Here is a 20,802-nt window from a genome sequence, read left to right on the forward strand (position 1 = left end):
TCAATGCAATTCATTGAGGGCTTATGGTAGTGGAAATAGCCAATAATGCGCTTTTGCACAAAATAACACCTGGACCTCTTTGGTGGGGACGTAACAACTACAAATAAAGGTAAGAAAGCCTTCTAGCATGGAATTCTCCTTTAAGTATAATATAGGGCCTTCATTTATGAAAAGACAAAGCTTAAATAATGGAGATAAAAGGTTTCTGCATGCACGACACAGACAAAACACTCAATAAGATTCAGCGAGACAAAACTTGAAGCATCCAGTAAAAGTGAGAGCGCGGTTCATGTGGAAATATCAAGACATTTATAAACGTACCCGTGGCTGGCCCCTACCCTGGCTCTGGCCCGGTCACATCCAAGACAGCTGCAAATACTCAAACACACACACACACTCACACAGTATTACTATACTTGTGAGGACATTTTAGGGCGGCAATTAAGTGGTCATTATTAATCCTAAAATTACTATGAAAACCTGCAAAACCCGTCCGTCAGTCATGTCACGCCTCCATATATGATTGTCAGTACACGCCTCGTGACATCACGCTCGAGTCGTGACACGCTCCATATATGGCCATCTCCATATATGAAGATCACGACACTGATCTCATGATCAAACCCTGGATGGCCATACATGGTTTGACATACCTAGATCTGCATATATGGGGCAACTCTACATCTGTCCTCACTGACACCAGATTAATAGTTTAACTCCTGCTTCTCAACTGGTTGGTTATTATTATTACTTGCGCGAGTAGTGTGGCCAATGGGCCACCAAAAATACTATCCTTATATACAATTGAAAACATGTCCCCAAAAGCACGCACAGGAACAAAAGGCACCAGCTACTACGTCACTGACACGCTGCAACACGCTGCAACACACTGCAACAACACACTAACACGACACAGTCTTACCCTCCGCGTCGATCCACGGCTATCTCCTCATGTCGCGCCGCACGCCCACAGTCAACAACACCCGCGTAAAAACTGTCATTGCACTGCCACTACAGCCGCCTCCCGTCCACACTCACAAACAACATCAATATCAATAATAAACACAAACACGCCACAAGCACCGACACCCCCGCCTAATTTGTTGCCAGGTCTATGAAAACAAGCCCAGAAAAAATGCCATTCAACACGCTACTTACAACTCGCTTACAATTCGCGGACCTGGCAACACTGCATCCTGTTTTCCCATTGGCTACGGTTGCTACAACACGCATTTGCACTGCATCTTGGGAGCAACACAGCTTAATGTAGGGGTCACCGATTGCTGTGCTACATCCCCCTCATGTCCTCACCACCCCGTTCGGCTACACCACACACACTCACCTACACAATTCTCCACATGCAACACAGGGCCCTTATTGGCTAGCCCCCTCACATGGCGATCCCCACGCAACAAAACACAGCCAGCCACACACACACACACCCACCCACACACACACACACAACGCCCACGTTCGGAAATATCGCACTGAGCGCACTGTGCAAACCTGGCGTGGTACAAGCGGGACAAACCGACGCGCAAATATCGACACGAACAACAACAACAACACTACACGCACACGCGCGCGCTGCAACAACACACAGCTACGTCCAGTGTGTGTGTGTGTGTGTGTGTGCGTGCGTGCGTGCGCGGGGGGGAATTTGGATCGCCTCGCGATGCAGCGAAAATGCCACTACACTACACAGGGCTCGACAGTGCGACTAGGTACTCGCATTTGCGCCTTACAACATCACCGTGCGCGTTGTAACATTCACTTTGTACCACCGGTGCGACTACACAATCCGAACTTTAAAGCTACAACTTGCGCAGTTTACATCCACAAGAATGTGTCACTCTCTCGGTTCTGCACCGCTGCTGGAGAAGTATAGCACTGTCGCAGGCAGCGCCACTAATCCCCCCCCCCCCCCACACACCCCAGAGACGGAGGAGAGAGAAGAGAGCGAGAGAGACAGAGAGCACACACGTGAGTCCTGCAAATTATATTGACCCAATATTAATTTGTACAACCTAGCAAAGCATAAGATATCATGCTTTGGAGAATAGGCTGGTCTCTCTTTTTACAAGACATAAGCCATTGCATACAGCTTCTCAACCCTTTGAAATTTCAAGGACCCCCATAACTCTGAGAGTAAAACCAAATGGACCCATAAGAGTCCCATTTGATTCCATTTGTACAGTATCACAGTTAAACGTTATAACAGAGTCCATTTGGTTCCATTTGTACACTCTCAGAGTTACAGACCTGTAGGGTCCACTTGGTTCCATTTGTACACTCTCAGAGTTACAGACCTATAATGGGTCCATTTGGAACCCCCTCAAGGAACCATGAGGGTCCCTGGATCACACCTTTGACAGCCACTGCTTTAAATCTATACATAACTAATATAGAGCATATTTGATCCATTTATTGTTATGGATAAGAACAACAACACTACACGCGCGCGCGCGCACGCGCTGCAACACAAAACAGCTGCATACAACGCGTGTCACTGTGGACTTCTGTATCTGTGGACTTCTGTATCGCAACGCGGGGCAACGCAACTCTGGGATGAGCGGGCCGAAGGCCCGCGAAATTCTAGTATGTATACATATGTGGATGACATAACCAATTTGAGTTTCAAACTTATATTATATAGACACTTAAAACATTTAGAACCCGTTGTAGTGGATATCTGGAACGGGATTTATATAGACATACCTCAACCAAGTTATTGAAACATCTGAGTTAAGTTGCGCGCTCTGCTCGCACAAGTAGGCCATTCATGGCCAACTTGTGTGCGAAGCGCAAGTTGGCAGCTCGTCAGAGTGCATTTCTAGTTATTATTATTATTAATGTGCAAGCTAATGATGCAGCGATTGATCGGCCGCCAATCAAAATTGCCAGTTTTATATCAAACCGGCCGTATCGGTGACCAGCCGGTCACTGTCATACATTCCGGTTTTATGCCGGTCTTGTGTCAAATTGATACTGCATGAGCACTGTGCACAGAGCTGCCAGAATTGGCTAAAATTACTTTCAAATATTATGTTTTAACACCACGTGGATTTGCAAATTTTGTGGATCCATTTCAAACGTATATTATTTTTAATATAAAATATTGTATATAATGCACTTTTCAAACAGTCAGCAGAAGCCTCTTTCTTTCTCTATGTGCACACTGACACACCTATATCTAACACACCCTCAATCTGACAAGCTGCAGCTGTGTCCCAGAGTGAGGGACGAGGTACTACAACACGTCTCTGTTGGGAGGAAACCTCATAGCTCATATGTCTCAAACTGTTCCTTGTCAGGACTCAGGAGTCAAAGCAAAAGTAGCACTACATCTACAAACTCTCAAACAAATGTGTGTGACGCTGTAGTACGATCAAGTCTAGGGCATTCATAATTTACGAAAAAACACAAAGTAAATATGTGGTGATAGGAGCTTTCTGCCTGACAGCCCCGTTAAGGTCAGTCCTAGGTTAAAGTCACACATGTGCTTCAGCCAACACATCTGTTGGCCAACACATCTTCAGCCAACACATCTGTCTCAATCCCACCCGGCTTCCCTCCCCCGAACACGGGCCAAGTGTGTTCGTATAGTATACAATAGAATAGACCCTGGACAAAGCCGGGTCGGTGCACCGCGGTGGATTCGAACCCACAACCTCCGCGGTTGTCGGCAAGCACTTACCACTGTGCCACCCGAGCGCTTGAAACATACGTCAGACAGTAAGTAGCCTTATGCAGCCCGCCATGTTTTTAACCCTGTTGTAGTTTTTTATTTTTTTTAAACAAACTGGAAAACACAATCAAACTACTAAATCAGCCTAGGGGCACTCGTTGGTCCGACGTGCATTAGTCTGACATTCCGTTAGTCGGTTAAGACTCACCCCGTGGCTTCATCTATGTGGCTGGTTAAGACTCACCCCGTGGCTTCCTCTATGTGGTCGGTTAAGACTCACCCCGTGGCTTCCTCTATGTGGCTGGTTAAGACTCACCCCGTGGCTTCCTCTATGTGGTCGGTTAAGACTCACCCCGTGGCTTCCTATATGTGGTCGGTTAAGACTCACCCCGTGGCTTCCTCTATGTGGTCGGTTAAGACTCACCCCGTGGCTTCCTCCATGTGGCTGGTTAAGACTCACCCCGTGGCTTCCTCTACTTCTACGTGGCCGGTTAAGACTCACCCCGTGGCTTCCTATTTGTGGTCGGTTAAGACTCACCCCGTGGCTTCCTCTATGTGGTCGGTTAAGACTCACCCCGTGGCTTCCTCTATGTGGCTGGTTAAGACTCACCCCGTGGCTTCCTCTACTTCTACGTGGCCGGTTAAGACTCACCCCGTGGCTTCCTATATGTGGTCGGTTAAGACTCACCCCGTGGCTTCCTCTATGTGGTCGGTTAAGACTCACCCCGTGGCTTCCTCTATGTGGCTGGTTAAGACTCACCCGTGGATTCCTCTATGTGGCTGGTTAAGACTCACCCCGTGGCTTCTTCTACGTCTACGTGGTCGGTTAAGACTCACCCCGTGGTGTACGTGGCTTCCTCTAAGTGGTCGGTTAAGACTCACCCCGTGGTGTACGTGGCTTCCAGGTGCGCTTGTGGTTATGTTTAGGGTTAGTGTCGGATTATTGGGAGGTTGGATTAATGCCACGCACCCGGTTTTATTCCCACTTTAAAGAAGGGGGTATGAGAATAGCAGATACATGTACGCTGTGAGCTTATACAGTAGATTTTCAACGTGCGACACCGGGCCTGCAGCAAAGTCAAACTGAGGCTAGGGCTGTCACAATTACAAATTTAAGTTGACGATTAATTGTCACAAATAATTGCGATTGATGATTTACATGTAAATCATGTAATCATCACAAATTACACAGGGCAGATATGACAAATAACTTAAATATACAAAGAAATCACTGGCGCATTTAATAATGAAAATTCTACAAGCTTACATTGTATGAAGCTTGTAGATCTGCTATTAATGCTATTTTTGAAAAATGTTTGAAAATGTAAGTGTAAGTGATTCACAACATGGAAATGATTGACAATTATGCAAAAATAATTGCGATTATCTCAAATTAGACGACTATTATGTATATGGTGACAGGCCTAACTCGGGCATCAGCACTGGCCTGTCTTTGGTGACGCTGGCATTTCCACACAGAGAAATGACAGTGAAGGTCTCAGATAGGAGGACATGCTCGCTGTGAATTCCCTCGCCTGTTTTCACCTATTGTTGCTCAGACCGCAGGCTTTGTCAGCTCCCCTCTGACCTCCGAGAAGGTCACGCTCCAAAATATTCCAGCTATGGGAGGATCCCCAGATGTCAGGGCTGGACCTCGTTAGGCAAAGCTAGGATTTTCAAAACTCGTACTGAATTTCTGGGTGAATTTAAGAAGTAAACACTGCACTGTGTTATTATGGTATTAACACATCATTTGATGACAATTTAAAAAGGAACCCGCCTCGATTTAATCAATACTCTGCATTCCAAGGTCATTTGTAATAATATCAAATAATGACCTTGGTATTTGACATACCGTACACCAGTTAGGTCCCTGATGATCAGATTCATAACCATATTATCTGTATTCATTAGCATAACGTAGACCTACATGGGATTATGGAAGAGTAGCCCTGTGTGCTAAACCATGAAAGCTATAATTTGTAATTTACACAGACATTTCATTTTGAAGAACATGCTAAATGGTTCTGAATGTACAGTATGTCCATCATGTATACATTATGCACCCCTAGCCTCGTGCAGCCAGCCTTCATCTGCCTTTGCGATGCATATGGAGGCTGGCCCCCGGAAGATTAGGTCTGGCCCCTCTCAATTGTGGGAGGACTTCACAGCCGAAATGGTGACGGCCAACCAGATTCATCTGGAACCAGGCTAGAACCAACCAACCAGGGCCCAGTATTCAAATATTGGGCGGGACATTGCGAGAAAATAAATCTAACAGTGAGAGGGACGAGACTAATATCTACGCAGTGATATTAGTATGGCTGCACAAGGCTAATGCACCCCTGCAAGGCTAGGATATATTTATAACATTTTCAACTGATTGATTTCGACTAGAGCTGCAACTATCAATACATTTCTTAGTGATTATACTTACTTTACGTTTTCAATTAATCAAGAAATAGTTTTTAATTTTATATTAATTGGCATGAAAAGAAGAACATTTGTTTTTTTAATCAACTAAATCAATTAGTCTGAGCCAATTAAGCCCTATGTATTTATACGTGTCATACAATAGCATGATCACAGACATTGAGAAAATATGTATTCGTTTAACATTGACTATTTTGTTCAAATTGATTGTTTTTCATAATTGATAATAATAATTAGTTTGATTAACTACTAAACCCCTAATTTTGATGTATGATATATTAAATTACGATTTTCAGTCGTTTCTGTTCCAAGGGGGAAGGGAAATAAAATTGCTTTTACAGCTTGCCCCAGGTGATGGCTAGTCAGATGGCTTTGATGAGCATACAGGGGGGGCTGTTAGGGGTCAAGTCAATAGATCAGTGGCACTTAGGCCGGGGCAGGTCAAGGGTCGAAATCGGCGACCTTCTGGTTCCCAGACAGCCTATCTACCCACTCAGTTAGACGGTTGTATCTTTCAACAGTCTAAAGGAAGATAATTCACTCAGTCATCTCTCTCCTCTATGTGAGCTAGATTCATTCTAATCTCTCAAGACAGATTCTGCTAGGGGCAGAATTTCTTAGCGCCGTCTGCCTTAAACATGTAATGTTGTTGTTGTTTTGTTGTTAGAAAGAAGGAAACATAGAGCAAGCGCCCGGAAGGTAGTGGACTGAATAGGGGAGGAGCCAAATCAGAGTTCCTGTTTAACACAAAAAGGAGGTTGTGCCCCTAGAGGCAATATTATTATTTTTTTTTTTATTACTTGAATGGGTTCCCAGATTGCCTTCATTCAGAAGTCTCATTCCAAATATGCATAAAATCGGTGGTAGTCAGTGGGTACAATGTTGAACTGCCCATACTGTATGTCAACGTGCGGCGGAAATAGCCGATCTACAAGCTCACAAAGTGTCGTGCTGCAACGCGTTGTGAGCTTGTTGATCACATTTTCCGGCCTGGATTTAACCAGACACCAGTGTGCCAAACTTAATATGAGAGGCCTAATCACGGCCACTGGGGCTGAGAAATAAGAGAGCGATGTGTCCTGCTAAACTGGTTCTCTTCTCCTGTGCCGATTCCAGCTTTCCGCTCTGCATTTAAGGGATGAAGAGTGGGTGACTATTCTTCCCCCGAGGCACACAGCTATAGAAATATCAAGCATCTTGCTGACTTAATGTATTGCTGGGTATTTTCAGTCAACAGGCAACAACGCGTAGCTATATGTAGCCATCTTTGGCTATGATAGATGGCCCTCTCCTCTCCTGTCTGCCGTTTGTTTTACAGATATACACTACAGGCATATTCTACAACAATGGTTCTCAAACTTTTCAATGTCAGGGACCCCTCAAAATGTACGTGTACGAACATAACAAAAATAGCAGATCTACAAGCTTGCAAAGTGTCACGTCCGGAATCTCTGTGAGCTTGTAGATCGGCTATTCTTTGTGGCTATAACAAGTGATTGTTCCACATTTTGCTGTGGATCCCCTCAGGGACCCCTGGGGGTCCCCGCCGGACTCCACTTTGAGAACCACTGTAAATAATTGAATTGACCACACGTCTGTGTAAAGACAGTGTCATCATATGGGTACAATAATATGGGGAGGACCATTCTAAGAAGTGAAAGCCAGTACAGATGCTGAAGTAACTAGTGATGCACGGGTCATTTATTTATTTTTAACATGCCACGGTTGGGAACCTAACCCGCCCCGCAAACAAATATATGAATCAACGACCCGTCCCGCAACCAGCAAAAACTAAAAGTAGCCTATCGGACGGCTTTTCAACACTAGCAAGATCATTCAATTTCTTTCTTTCAAGAGAGAGAGAGAGATCCACGTGTTAATTCGCCGTGATTTTTGATCCAACACATCTGTAGTTTAATTATGGTATGTTCAAAACAACAAAATAAATATAGACTACATTTCTCTCTTTGTTTACAAATGAACTGTGTAGTCATATATTTTTCAGCGTCACATAAGCGTATGAACAAAGAGGGTCAAAAGAAACGCTTCCCCCGTCTCATCGTCATCCACTCTTATCAACCATTAAGCACAGTCAGCTGTGTGGTTTCATTATCTTAGCCTAGCCTACTCCATGACAGCAGATAGAGGAGACCTCAACACAATAAAAGAACCAAAAGAATATAGGAAGATAATCAATGACTGGTATTGGCTACTAAATTCCTTGTCGCAGCACCCCTACTTTTAAAATCTCCCTCCTTTGCTTTTCAATTAAAACCCTCTTTTCAATGCAGTTATTGGAAAACAGTGCCGTTTTTTTATTATGTGGTGTTTTACTGTTAAAAGGTTGATACTAGCCAGAGCAGCTACGTAATGAAGTTCCACCTAGGAATGGAGGATGGCCAACTTCATTAATCATACATTTGACCTGCCATACGCTTCTCTTGTCCTGTTGCCTGACCTTCTAGCTGGCCGGCTACAGTACACCCACCCCCTGCCATAAGCTACTTAGTTAGCAGTACAATTTACAATTTTGGCATTTATCCAGAAGGACTTAGTAAGCAAGGCAATTAGGCAAACACAACACCAAATGTATAAACAGTGTCGTGCCGTGATTTTCAACCCACAGCACGGGTGATTTTTAACCCGCAACACAGGTTTGTCTGACTAATGACTGTAGGTAATATGTCTAACCAACGTATGCACCCCACCTCATTAATCTAGGATCATAGGTAAACCAAGAACCTAGTATCAGTCTAATAGTATAATATCGAATAATCTGTACATTGAAACTATACAAACTATAGGATGCCAGGTCAACAAACGAACCTGGCATCTGTCTAAATAACATGCTATCTAAATTACAATGTAACCTTTGCATAAGACTACATGGTCGTCAAGGCTAGTGCAAGTGCTCTATGGCCCAGGACTACGGTGAGTCTTCAGATTCTATGGCCCAGGACTACGGTGAGTCTTCAGATTCAAGTGCTCTATGGCCCAGGACTACGGTGAGTCTTCAGATTCTATGGCCCAGGACTACGGTGAGTCTTCAGATTCTATGGCCCAGGACTACGGTGAGTCTTCAGATAGTGCTCTATGGCCCAGGACTACAGTGAGTCTTCAGATAGTGCTCTATGGCCCAGGACTACGGTGAGTCTTCAGATTCTATGGCCCAGGACTACGGTGAGTCTTCAGATTCAAGTGCTCTATGGCCCAGGACTACGGTGAGTCTTCAGATTCTATGGCCCAGGACTACGGTGAGTCTTCAGATTCTATGGCCCAGGACTACGGTGAGTCTTCAGATAGTGCTCTATGGCCCAGGACTACGGTGAGTCTTCAGATTCTATGGCCCAGGACTACGGTGAGTCTTCAGATTCAAGTGCTCTATGGCCCAGGACTACGGTGAGTCTTCAGATTCTATGGCCCAGGACTACGGTGAGTCTTCAGATTCAAGTGCTCTATGGCCCAGGACTACGGTGAGTCTTCAGATTCTATGGCCCAGGACTACGGTGAGTCTTCAGATTCTATGGCCCAGGACTACGGTGAGTCTTCAGATAGTGCTCTATGGCCCAGGACTACAGTGAGTCTTCAGATAGTGCTCTATGGCCCAGGACTACGGTGAGTCTTCAGATTCAAGTGCTCTATGGCCCAGGACTACGGTGAGTCTTCAGATTCAAGTGCTCTATGGCCCAGGACTACGGTGAGTCTTCAGATTCAAGTGCTCTATGGCCCAGGACTACGGTGAGTCTTCAGATAGTGCTCTATGGCCCAGGACTACGGTGAGTCTTCAGATAGTGCTCTATGGCCCAGGACTACGGTGCTCTATGGCCCAGGACTACGGTGAGTCTTCAGATTCCAGGACTACGGTGAGTCTTCAGATAGTGCTCTATGGCCCAGGACTACGGTGAGTCTTCAGATTCCGGCGGATAATTGGAGAGTTCTTTCCAACACTTTGGGAGCCAGAAGGGAGAAGAGTTACTTTGGGACGTGTGGAGCATTGTCCCAGATGCTTTAGGGAAGGTTCAGACAGCTTCCCTGTGTTAGCTGATCCGAGTGTCTCTGAGAAGTCCCATAATCGCCCCTATATTAGGACATAATTTGACTTGTTTGATGACATTATACATGTGCAGCTGTTGGGTCCTGATCTTTAACCACTTTCAAACATTTTTAAAACTCTTCCCCCCAAAATAACCAATCTACAAGCTCTAACATCGTTATGAGCTTGTAGATTTCCTTTTTTTTAATACAGACTGAAGGGGTTAAATAAAACAACATAAAATGTATGCTCATTGTATAATTTCAACATTCTTATTGAAGTTCAATATAGTTACCTTATATATATTAAATATTTATTTATTTATATAATTGTTTGTTTGCTTATAATAACTGGTAAAAGTTCCCAAATATATATTTAATTTTCATTTTACAATACATGGGTCAAAACATTGATGGTCTAACGACTCCCTAAAATCGGACCCAGAACTGCGTCATGGGTCGGCTGCTAATTGAGCAGGGTAATGAGCCAGTCTAAATTATTCATGCCTTGAGTGAAGGTCATGTGCGTCAGGTTCAACTGTAGGAGCGCAGTGTGGTGACCTTGCTGAAATACTGTGTTTCAACAGGGAGACAGACGGATGGAGACTAGATCACATGAACTGACTGCTTGCCTATGGGCTTTTTAAACCAGTGGTTCTCAACCTGTGGGTCGCGGGGATATTGCAAGTTGGAGCACAATCAATTGATTGATAATTAAAATAAACATAAATGGTGCATTTGGTAAATAGTGCATTTATATAGCGCCTTTATCCAAGGCGCTTTACATAGATTGTGCATTACATTACATTCACATCAGGAGCAATTTTATTAGGGGTTCAGTGCTCAAGGACACTTCGACCCTAACTCTGGGGGAGCCCGGGTTCGAACTGGCAACCTTGCGGTTTCCATCCGGCCACTCTACCCCTAAGCCACCGCTGCTTAACACATTATGTGCCCTTTCATTCTTTCAAAATGGCGTCCACAGACATCTTGGGCACTACATGCCTAGGTCTGTGGACGTCTTGGGCACAAAATGTGTTGATCCAAGATCCATTTGGTTCCATTTGTACACTCTCAGAGTTATGATGATCCTTGACATTAAGCAGTTTGAAAACCACCGCTATTGTAACTGTATTAGCAGACGTGGGGCCCGATTTTCGCCAGTGCCTTACCCTTTATCCCTAAACTTCTTTCACTTTTTTTTACTATTTTGAAAAAGATTTATGAATTGTTCAAATAGTCAATCTACATGCTCACAACGTGTCGATGTAGATCGGCTAGTTGAACAATTTTAAAATGTTTTCAATTCAAAATAGCATAAACCCACAAAGAAGTTTAGGGGAAAGGTGCTGGCGAAAATAGGGCCTGTGAAGTCCACATACCAGCTTTGATAGTGTCATTAAAACGGTTCCGGAAACGGTTCCAAATGTGATGGAACCGATTGCAGTTCCTCAATGTTGGATCCTGTTCCTCCGTTCCCGGAAACCAACCCTAACAACTTGTCTGCTATTCACTCCAAATGTTCGCCTGCAGAATTGGGACAGTACGGTTCAAGAGGATCAACGTACCCTCCCCACCCACCAATCATAACGTTGCTGGGACCTGCGTAACTCCTAGATATGAATGGAGCTGATTAGGTGTTCAACCCACTGCAGTGGACCTCAGCATCATGTGGAACAGCAGTGGAAGTACTTGTACTTAAGTAAAAATAGCAATACCAGTGTAGATAGTAAAATCACTCATTATGACAAATGTTCCAATTCACAAATTCTTTAAAAATATTTCAAATATAGACAATCTTCAAGCTCACAATGTTGTGAGATTGTCATTGTAGATCGGCTATTCTACTTGTAACCAAAGTAGAACACAGGGCTTAAGTAGTTAAAGGAGTAGTTCACTTCACTCCGTGGTTTTTGTCGCATTCCTAAACAGTAATTTGATGACCGGCGGAATCTTCGGCGGAGTTTTCTACTGATTGATAAGTGATAACCCGATCGTCAAATTATTGGCTCATGAATGCGACAAAATAATAATACAAAAATCCATACGGTGTGTAATTGATAGAACTTTTTTTTTTTTTGGCTGAACTACTCCTCGAATGTATGTGTATGTAAAAATATCTAAATCTAAATCTGCACAGTAACCAGCAACTAAAGTAAAGTTTTCAAATAATTGTGGTGGGCGGAGTCAAAAGTTGCTGCGGAGTAGAAGTATAAAGCATTGAAAATTTGAACTACTCAAATAAAATAAAAGTACTTCACACTTCGTACTTGAGTTTAATGTACTCACTCAGTTTACCTTTCAGCTGACGTGGAGCCTACTTTCAAAAGATTGTAAAAAGTGTGCCGAGAGAAGAAATGGAACAGCACTTAAAGGTTGTGTAATAGATATGACACCTCAAGCGCTACAGTGAGCTGCACAACCTAACCCAGTTATTTTGGGAGTTCAGAAGAAGTGTCCTGAATAAAGAACAACTCCAACAGACACTAGATTTCTAGTGTTTATTATTTACATGTCAAGGACGAGTCCAGCCAAATAATTAATATTGTATTTAGCCACCACAGACACCCACCTGAAAGTATTTTGTGCCAGGGAGATTTGTTTATATATATATATATATATATATATATATATATATATATATATATATATTTCTTTTCTTTTCTTTTTTTTTAATTATTATTCTTTTTTACTGTATATATATATAAGATGTATACTATGTATAATATGGTGTGTTTCAAGTGATTGTGATGCTATATTAATGCATTTTGCTACAGACCCTCTGGAACCCCCTCAAGGACCCCTAGGGGAACCCCGACCTCAATTTGAGAACCACTGCTCTGACTGCTCTGCCCTAACCCCTCCCCCTTTATCATACAACAGCTGTGGGTGCGGCTTCAGTTCAGGTGGATCCCCATCCATCACTATCCACCAGGCAAACTTAACACTTTGACTCCTGAATACGAGTTACACAAGTTGACTGTAGAACACTTTCCCTCCCGTTCGCGAGTTATGTTTTCATTGTTTAATCGCGTTTTTAATATGTTTTAAGTCATACAGGCTTTCCACAGGACAGAGTGGGGAAATATATATAATATTTTGAATAGCCTGAAATATTGTATAAAATATGGCTTGCGTGTTTAAACTGTTGAGCTTTTGGGTCCCTGGGCCACACTTTGAGAAGCACTGGTTTGTTTTACAGTATCAGGAGCAGAGCTACTGTACTGGAAGCAGGTCATTCCAGGTAATGGAAGCCATGCATGGACAGCATTACTCCACTAACATGATTTAACACCCAACTCTGGCTGTGGACTCCCTTGTTTCTGGCGCTTTATGGTACAGAGATGTGAATGGTGAAGCAGGGACATAAAAGTGTGTGTCACTGATTAAACTTTTTCATAGATTTCATAGATAGCTTCACCGACTAGTTTGACAGCTCGTTTGTTTGTTTTCACATTATCTTTTCTGTTAATAGTTGGAGTCATGTTAATGTGAATTTTCACACATTTAACCACTTGAAGAGCCCTCAATAACTAGTAAACGTTATTGGCTCTGTACATGGTCTGCTTGTCCCTCTGCATGACACACCAAATGTCTTCACCGAAAATAGCCAATCTACAAGCCCACCCATATTTGGCCTCCCTACAGTAACTCTAAGGACCCCGGCCTAGGGGTCCCGTACCCCTGATGAAGGCCCATGCTCTCGTCTAAAACACTTGTCTTCTTGGTGTAGGTTTGGTGGCATAATTGCAACCTGACTTTACTGTAGCTGAGAAGGGTTACTTTGGTCCTAATGTCAAGCATTCCTCCCTGTTCAACCCGGTGTCCCTATTGTCCAAAAATAGCAGATCTACAATTTAGTAATTTATAACGTAGGCATTTAGCAGAAGCTCTTATCCAGAGCGATGTAATACAGTACAAGTCTGAGATCAGAATAAGCAAGAGTAAGCATGGTTTTTCTTAATGTCAATAAAAAGGTAAATAATCACATAGTTGAGAGAGAACAATGCTGTGCCTCACAGAGAACAATGCAGTGCCTCACAGAAACTAGGATACCGGGTACACAATAAACTGTTACTTAGCATCTGTGCAAACAACATGCCATTGAAATAGCACAACAATGACGTGGCACGTTATGAGCTTGCAGATCTGCATTTTCAAGTGGCACTGAACTACGGCCACATATAAAACAGTGATTGTGATTAAGTGGCCCTCGCACAGGCCAATCAGCCAATGAGATTTCGGTACCTGCGATTTCGGAGTGGTCTTTAACGGTTGCCATGAACTCTCAAAAAACCTGAACTGCAGCATACTCGATACAACCGATGCCAAACTATTTTTTACGGCATTCCCAAACCGACGAAGGTTTGGCGAGAGAGTTTCATACTCGCTGTGGCTACGCTCTGTGTTGACAACGTTCTACCCACTCAATCTATACACTACTGGAACAGTGATTACCACAGATCGTCACCGTTTGTTTACATCAAACTCTCTCCATTCATAAATTGCAATCTGGTTGTGCTTGTGGTAGTTTCCCAGAGAGAGGGATTATAGAGGTTTGTATCCTAAACCGCCACAATCAACCTTTACTTCAAAACCGCCCATAGTACGTTGCTTGCAGCAGAAAACCATACAAATCACGACATGAGCACATTGAGTGTCTGATCGTATCACACAATGTTAAGCTAGCGGAGTTGTTCTCCTAGCTAGAAACTCTTGGAGGTACAAGAACTGCCAAACTGAACAAATAAGCTTCTTATGATGATCATCTTGTTCTTATTGAGCTGCAGAAGCAGAACAAAATACCGGTAGTCTTTTACCCCTCTAACGAAGGGCTGACACAGACATCACAAACGCACATTAAACCACAGCACAGACATCACATATACTCACCGAGAAAACTGCATTTTGGAGCCCAAAGGGGATGGGCGTGAGTCTTGCTAAGGCCACGACTTTGAGTCCGCTCCCGCCCTCCACCACCCGTATGACGGCGCTGAGCTGCTCGCTGTTGCCCACCTTGTTCAGCACCCAGTCCGTCAGTAGCCGCTTGCACGCCAGATGCGCCACGAAGGTCCCGATGAGCACGCCCACCATGACCAGTCCCATGCCCAGCACAAAGCCGTAGAGGTAGCCCGCCGCCACGTTCAGCAGGATGTAACCCCAGCCGCACGGGAACGACACGGCGATAAGGCCCACAATGAAGAGCATGGCGCCCACCAGGCTGTCCAGGCTCTCCACCCAGAGGAGGAGGTCCTTGAGGTACTGGCGCACGAGCGCCACGGAGGAGAAGCACACGGCGGTGAGGATGCACGCCAGCAAGGCGCTCTTGAAGCAGCACGTGGTGATGCAGCACGGGTGTCGGAACTCCCCGCTGCCGGAGGCGAACGAGGCCCCTGCGGTGCCGGCCTCACTGCCGGGGCTTTCGGGGTTGGCGTCGGACTTGACCCCGACGACGCCCCTCTCGTCGAAAGCGCTGCAGATGAGGATGTCGATCTTGTCGCACGACTCGTCGGCGGCGGTCCTCTGGAGCCAGCGGTTGAGCTGGATCTGCGCCTTGCCCGCTGCGTGCTTCAGGAGCTTGGAGAAGAGCTGCAGGCTTGTGCCGGACCCCGATGTCCACATGGTGGTGGTGATGGCGGCGGGACCCCCGTTGAGAGCGATCTGAGGGGTGGTGGTGATGGTGGCGGGCCCCCCGTCGAGAGCGATCTGAGGGGTGGTGGTGATGGTGGCGGGCCCCCCGTCGAGAAAGTCCTGAGGGGCCGGCCGGAGTTCAGGCCAACCGTCTTTAACCTTCCCTCTTCTGCTTCAGAGCTCGCTGGGGAGACATTTCTGTGGAGAGAACTAGAATTTCAAACACAGAGAATAACATATATACATACATATATATATATATATATATATATATATATATATATTATATAAGCAGATATTATAAGTGGCTGGCAAGTTGGCAACCTGAGGCTGTAGAGTAGACATTAACCCCAAATTTAGAGTCTTATAGTGATATAAGCACTATCTTGGGTACACTAGTTTAGTTGGTGCAACAGTTAACTGAATTTGAAGTGGTGCAACAGATAATAATTACAAATAATTAGTTTTACAAAATAGCAGATCTATCACAAGTGAGCTTGTTTTCATGACATATAATAAGAAAATCTATTATAGAATTGTTCTCACATTATGAATATAAAAAGGCACTTCTTGATTATTCACTTAATCAAAAAAGCAATCAATAGAACAACAGCAGAAGAACATAATCGATATAGCTGACAGCCCTACAACTACTAGTTGTACTGTACATGTCAGTTCACAGACACTCACACACACACGCTTACATAGACGGTCAGCATGCAGTCTGTCCGGAACACACGCCATTCTGTGCTTCTTTAAAACGTGGACTCAACTGACAGGAGGGGAGAGGAGAAGAGAAGGGGGTCGTGGAAGGAAAAATAACACGAACCGTTTCAACCCCGGTTTCAAGTGAATCGGTGCAAAAACTTTTCCTTGGCTCGGCGGCTCTAGGTTGGCTGTCTCTGGTTGACTTGGTTTAGTGCTCCTTGTTTCCCGGAGCTCCAGCTAACCGACAGTTAGCATCAATCAATGCAGCGGCTACTGCCGTCACTGCCTGCGGGGACAAAGTCCTCCTGTCCCCCCCCGGTCCCATCGCAACAGCAGCAGCCAGCGGGGCTACAGCCTACAGTCAAGCCGAGCCAGGCGTCCTCTGCAGCGGTCTCTGTCCCCCGGACGCACCGCCACCGTTAACCCGCCGTCCACACAGACGCACTCACACAGAGAGACGCGATCGGATCGGATATAGAAGCCCGTTTGTGTTGTTGTGATCCGATTCCAGCAGCTGTGTGTGTATTTTGTATTAATGTGTGTGTCAGTGTTGTTGCTGTGTGGTTACACAGTACACACACACCAGCCACTGTCTGTTTGTGTCCCACAATGCCAAGGAACCCCACACCGCCACGTGACCAGCAGCCAATCACGTCCCCCCGACGACCATCGCGAGAGCCCCGAGGAATCTCGCACCAAGGAAGCTCCCTTGTCTCGCACTCGGAAATGTCCGACTGGCCGATCAGAGGCAGAGCAAAGTTCCGCTACCGACCGCTACACGTCTCCGCCGAAGGTAGTGCTGTCCATAGCATGATTCTAAACTACGTCCGTCTCTAGACATGGTAACGGTAACGCCCGCCTGCCTGTCCATAGGGTGCTGTCCGTTATCAATGTACTGCAGATCCAGTCTAGAGCGAATACGGAAACAATCTATGTGGGTGCATTTTGGGTGCAACGTGTTTATAGATGACCTTATACAGTAGGCGGGCTCTAGACCGGATCTGAGCACTCAGCAGTAAAGTAGAAACCACATGTAGGCCTACTGATTGATTGATTGATTGATATATAGTCATAGTCTGCTTGCCTATAGGCAACCACAATAATAATAACACTCATTCTCCAACCTAAAAGTTAGCTCACGAGTCACCTCTGATCACAGTTCGTTGCCTTCACATTAAACTATTGTGACACTGGATTCAATTCAAATTCTGGAATGCCCTTCATTAATCACTCATCATGCATGCCTACGAGGCCCTACTATATCTCTTTTTTGTCTCTCATGCGTCCTTGTTGTCCCAACCATTGGCAACAGAGAATACCTGATCACCTCAATGGAAACTAGGTAGTAAGTTGATTTGATCTCCTTGTGTCTTCAAGTAACACTATCCTTTGAAAAGCCATAACCTTTGTGGCTATTAATGAGGCCCTTTTGCATGGGAAGCACTTACTGATGAGATTCGATTATTTACTTTTGACTTTTGTACTGGGGCCAGTTTCAAATTGCACCTATTGCAGCCACACATACGTTTTCTTTGAAGGAGGGTAGGGATTCACATTCCTTTATGACTTGGTAGGGCGTTCCACATTTTTGTGTGTAGGAGCGAAATTAATTTAACCCCTTGCTTATGTCATATCATACATCATAATAATGGAATAATCGAAAACCTCATAGACCCCATAGATTATTATGGCTTCAGCATGATGACATAGCCTAATAATGGAAAACCGACCCACATGGCGTCAAAAGTTACACTAGAAACAATAAACTGGGGGCATGGTGGCACAGTCGGTAGTGCTGTCGCCTCACAGCTAGAAGGTCCTGGGTTCGATTCCCGCTGGGGACGCCCAGGCCTCGGGATCCCCTAGGAGGACATTACCAATGTTGCTCGGGAGAGGGAAGTCTGGAACTCTGCTGGAGCTGTTGCCCCCACAAACCCGACTGCGGATAAGCGGTTCAAGATGGATGGATGGACCATGTGTCCATCGGGCACTGGCCTACTTGGGAAGGATGCAAGTTGGTGACCACCCTTTCACTTTCGGTGGTCACCTCATCCCCGTGTGGTGGTGTGGAACGTGTGTCAACTTTGAAGTCGGTGGGGCGAATGGTTCTCGAGTTATGTGGATTACAGATGTACACATGTACGAGACGTGGTGCGTTTACATTAAAAAATGTCTGAGTGGCACACAGTGGGTGACAAGTAGGCCTACTTATGTAAGGACTGAAGAAGTTTGTCTTTAACCTGAACAGGATCCTATTCCTGTTAAATAAAGATGTATTTTTGGTGTGCGGGTCTCACCATTTATTTTTTCAAACAATGTCAACATTTTTCTAAAATGCAAAAATGCTATAAGCTCGCATCACATGCAGCTTGTATAGTGTCTTACTCTTTCCGTTTTCCTTATAAGCCTGTGGTTCTCAACCAGTGGGTCGGGACCCGGGACCCATTTTCTATGTATGATGTTTTTGCATAGTATTGTATATAATTGTCTATCATTTAATGTTTCAATGATTTCAGTATAAAATATAGCCCCAATGGAAACAAAAATCATTTAAGCAGGCCTGTACTGTACTATTGTACTGTAACTTCCCTGTGCTTGTCCATGTAAACTGTTAATACAGTATTCAATCAATCAATCAAAACCCACTTGTACATTAAAGGGCCTGCATGCCCTTTGATTCAAGTGTCCGACTCCAGAGTCCAGAGCAGAGCCATAAACCAGTGCAACAGCTCCATCTAGTGGACGTTTGCCATAGAGCACACAAGATGTATTCTTCAACAGTAACAGAGTATGTCTGCAGTCAGTGTGGTATCTGGTATTGCTACTTTTACTTAAGTAAAACATCTGAGTACTTCTTCCACCACCATGTACCTTCAATCATCTGTGACATGAGATCTATGAAATCAGAAGTCCAGCAAAAACACTCAAATACAGCAAGAGGGAAGTGTGTTTCTGCAGGTAAAACACCACCCACACTACTCAGACCCTTTTTCCACCGGTTGGGAACCGGTTCAGTTCTTTGGTTTTTAGTCCATGAGCCAGAGCTCCAAAATTGGTGGGCAAACTATACCCTATATATTAAATTGTTTATAGGATCAATACAAGTAAATTAATACATGATAACCCTTCCACAGTAGTAGCTTTTTCATATTTTCGATTATTTTGCATATTTTCCTACATAATGCCTCATTTGCATATTTAAAAATGTGTAATTTCTTCGTGTAAGTACTCAATTGGGGAAGTTTAATGGTGATAACAATCTAATATAGGTATGGTTTTGCCCACTCAATTCATAATTAACGTTTCAATTTTGGAGCTGGCTCATGGACTAAAAACCAAAAATAACTGAACCGGTTCCCATTGGGAACCAACCGGTGGAAAATTGGCCTGAGCAGTGGCTGCAGTGGTTTCCAAACCTTTTAGCTCAAGACCCAAACCCAAACTGGTGAAAATAGCAGATCTACAAGCTCACAACCACTTTATCCACTTTATGTGTATCGCTCATTGGCGTGTGATGCTGCTTATGTGGCACCTTGGAAGGCTTGGGAGGGATGCCATCCCATCGTCCAGACTCGGAGGGATGCAGCCTGCGCTGTGATTTGCCATTTGGTTGTAGTTTTATAGTTAGTTTAGATTTAGAAAAATATATATATATATATATATCGTTGAAATTATGAAATTGATGAGGAATGGATAGTTTTGTTTTAATATACAAACCGACTTGGTCTGTCTATTTCAAGACCACTAATTGAAGATGAGAGTGCTTAAATGAGAGTGCTGGGCACGGTGGCACAGTTGGTAGTGCTGTCGCCTCACAGCTAGAAGGTGGGTGCTGACGGTGTGTTTCCTCCTCCGCGTCATCAGTGCCCATACCCGAGACGGGGTTGGCGAAAGGGCCTTTCTGTGTGGAGTTTTCATTTTCTCCCCGTGTCCCCTAGGGTAGGTACCCTCACAAAAAACATGCAGTAATCCTGGTCTCTAAACTGCCTCCCCCTGGCCAGCCGAGGCGCCTGATGGAGGGGAAAGGAACTGGTTGGAATAACGTGTTCCTTCCACGCGTTAAGTCCAACCAGGGAAACTCCCCCGTCAGGTGTAAAGGAGCAACTTGGACACTCAGGCATGAAGCAAGCATGAGTTCAAGTCCTAAAGAGTGCTTTAGTATTAGACTATGGTCTGCACCAAAACCTGGGGAGATTGACAACAACCTAGACCCCCTAGATTATGTTTGTCTAGCACTATTAATGCAGTTAATGGCAGTCTCAATTGACAATATAATCGAGTATTCAACAATGAAATCTTTATTCAGTTGC

General features: G+C 44.6%; 1 protein-coding gene across 2 annotated transcripts in view; it reads right to left on the reverse strand.

The window, feature by feature from the left end:
- The window catches only part of tmem64 (transmembrane protein 64), a 33,654-nt gene extending 16,580 nt beyond the window's left edge, over positions 1–17,074 (reverse strand). Inside the window, exons 1-2 of one of the 2 annotated variants that reach the window (XM_079522873.1) lie at positions 16,614–17,074; positions 15,047–15,982 (exon numbers count right to left, since the gene is read on the reverse strand). In XM_079522873.1, coding sequence (XP_079378999.1) covers positions 15,047–15,775 — 729 coding nt within the window. In that variant the 5' untranslated portion in view covers positions 15,776–15,982; positions 16,614–17,074. Of the gene's footprint in view, positions 1–15,046; positions 15,983–16,488 lie in introns of both variants that reach the window. The other variant, XM_079522872.1, reaches the window with a different exon arrangement.
- Between the last annotated feature and the right edge of the window lie 3,728 nt (positions 17,075–20,802).

This window comes from Electrona antarctica, assembly GCF_951216825.1.
Source record: "Electrona antarctica genome assembly, chromosome: 15".
In the NCBI taxonomy this organism is placed as follows: domain Eukaryota; kingdom Metazoa; phylum Chordata; class Actinopteri; order Myctophiformes; family Myctophidae; genus Electrona; species Electrona antarctica.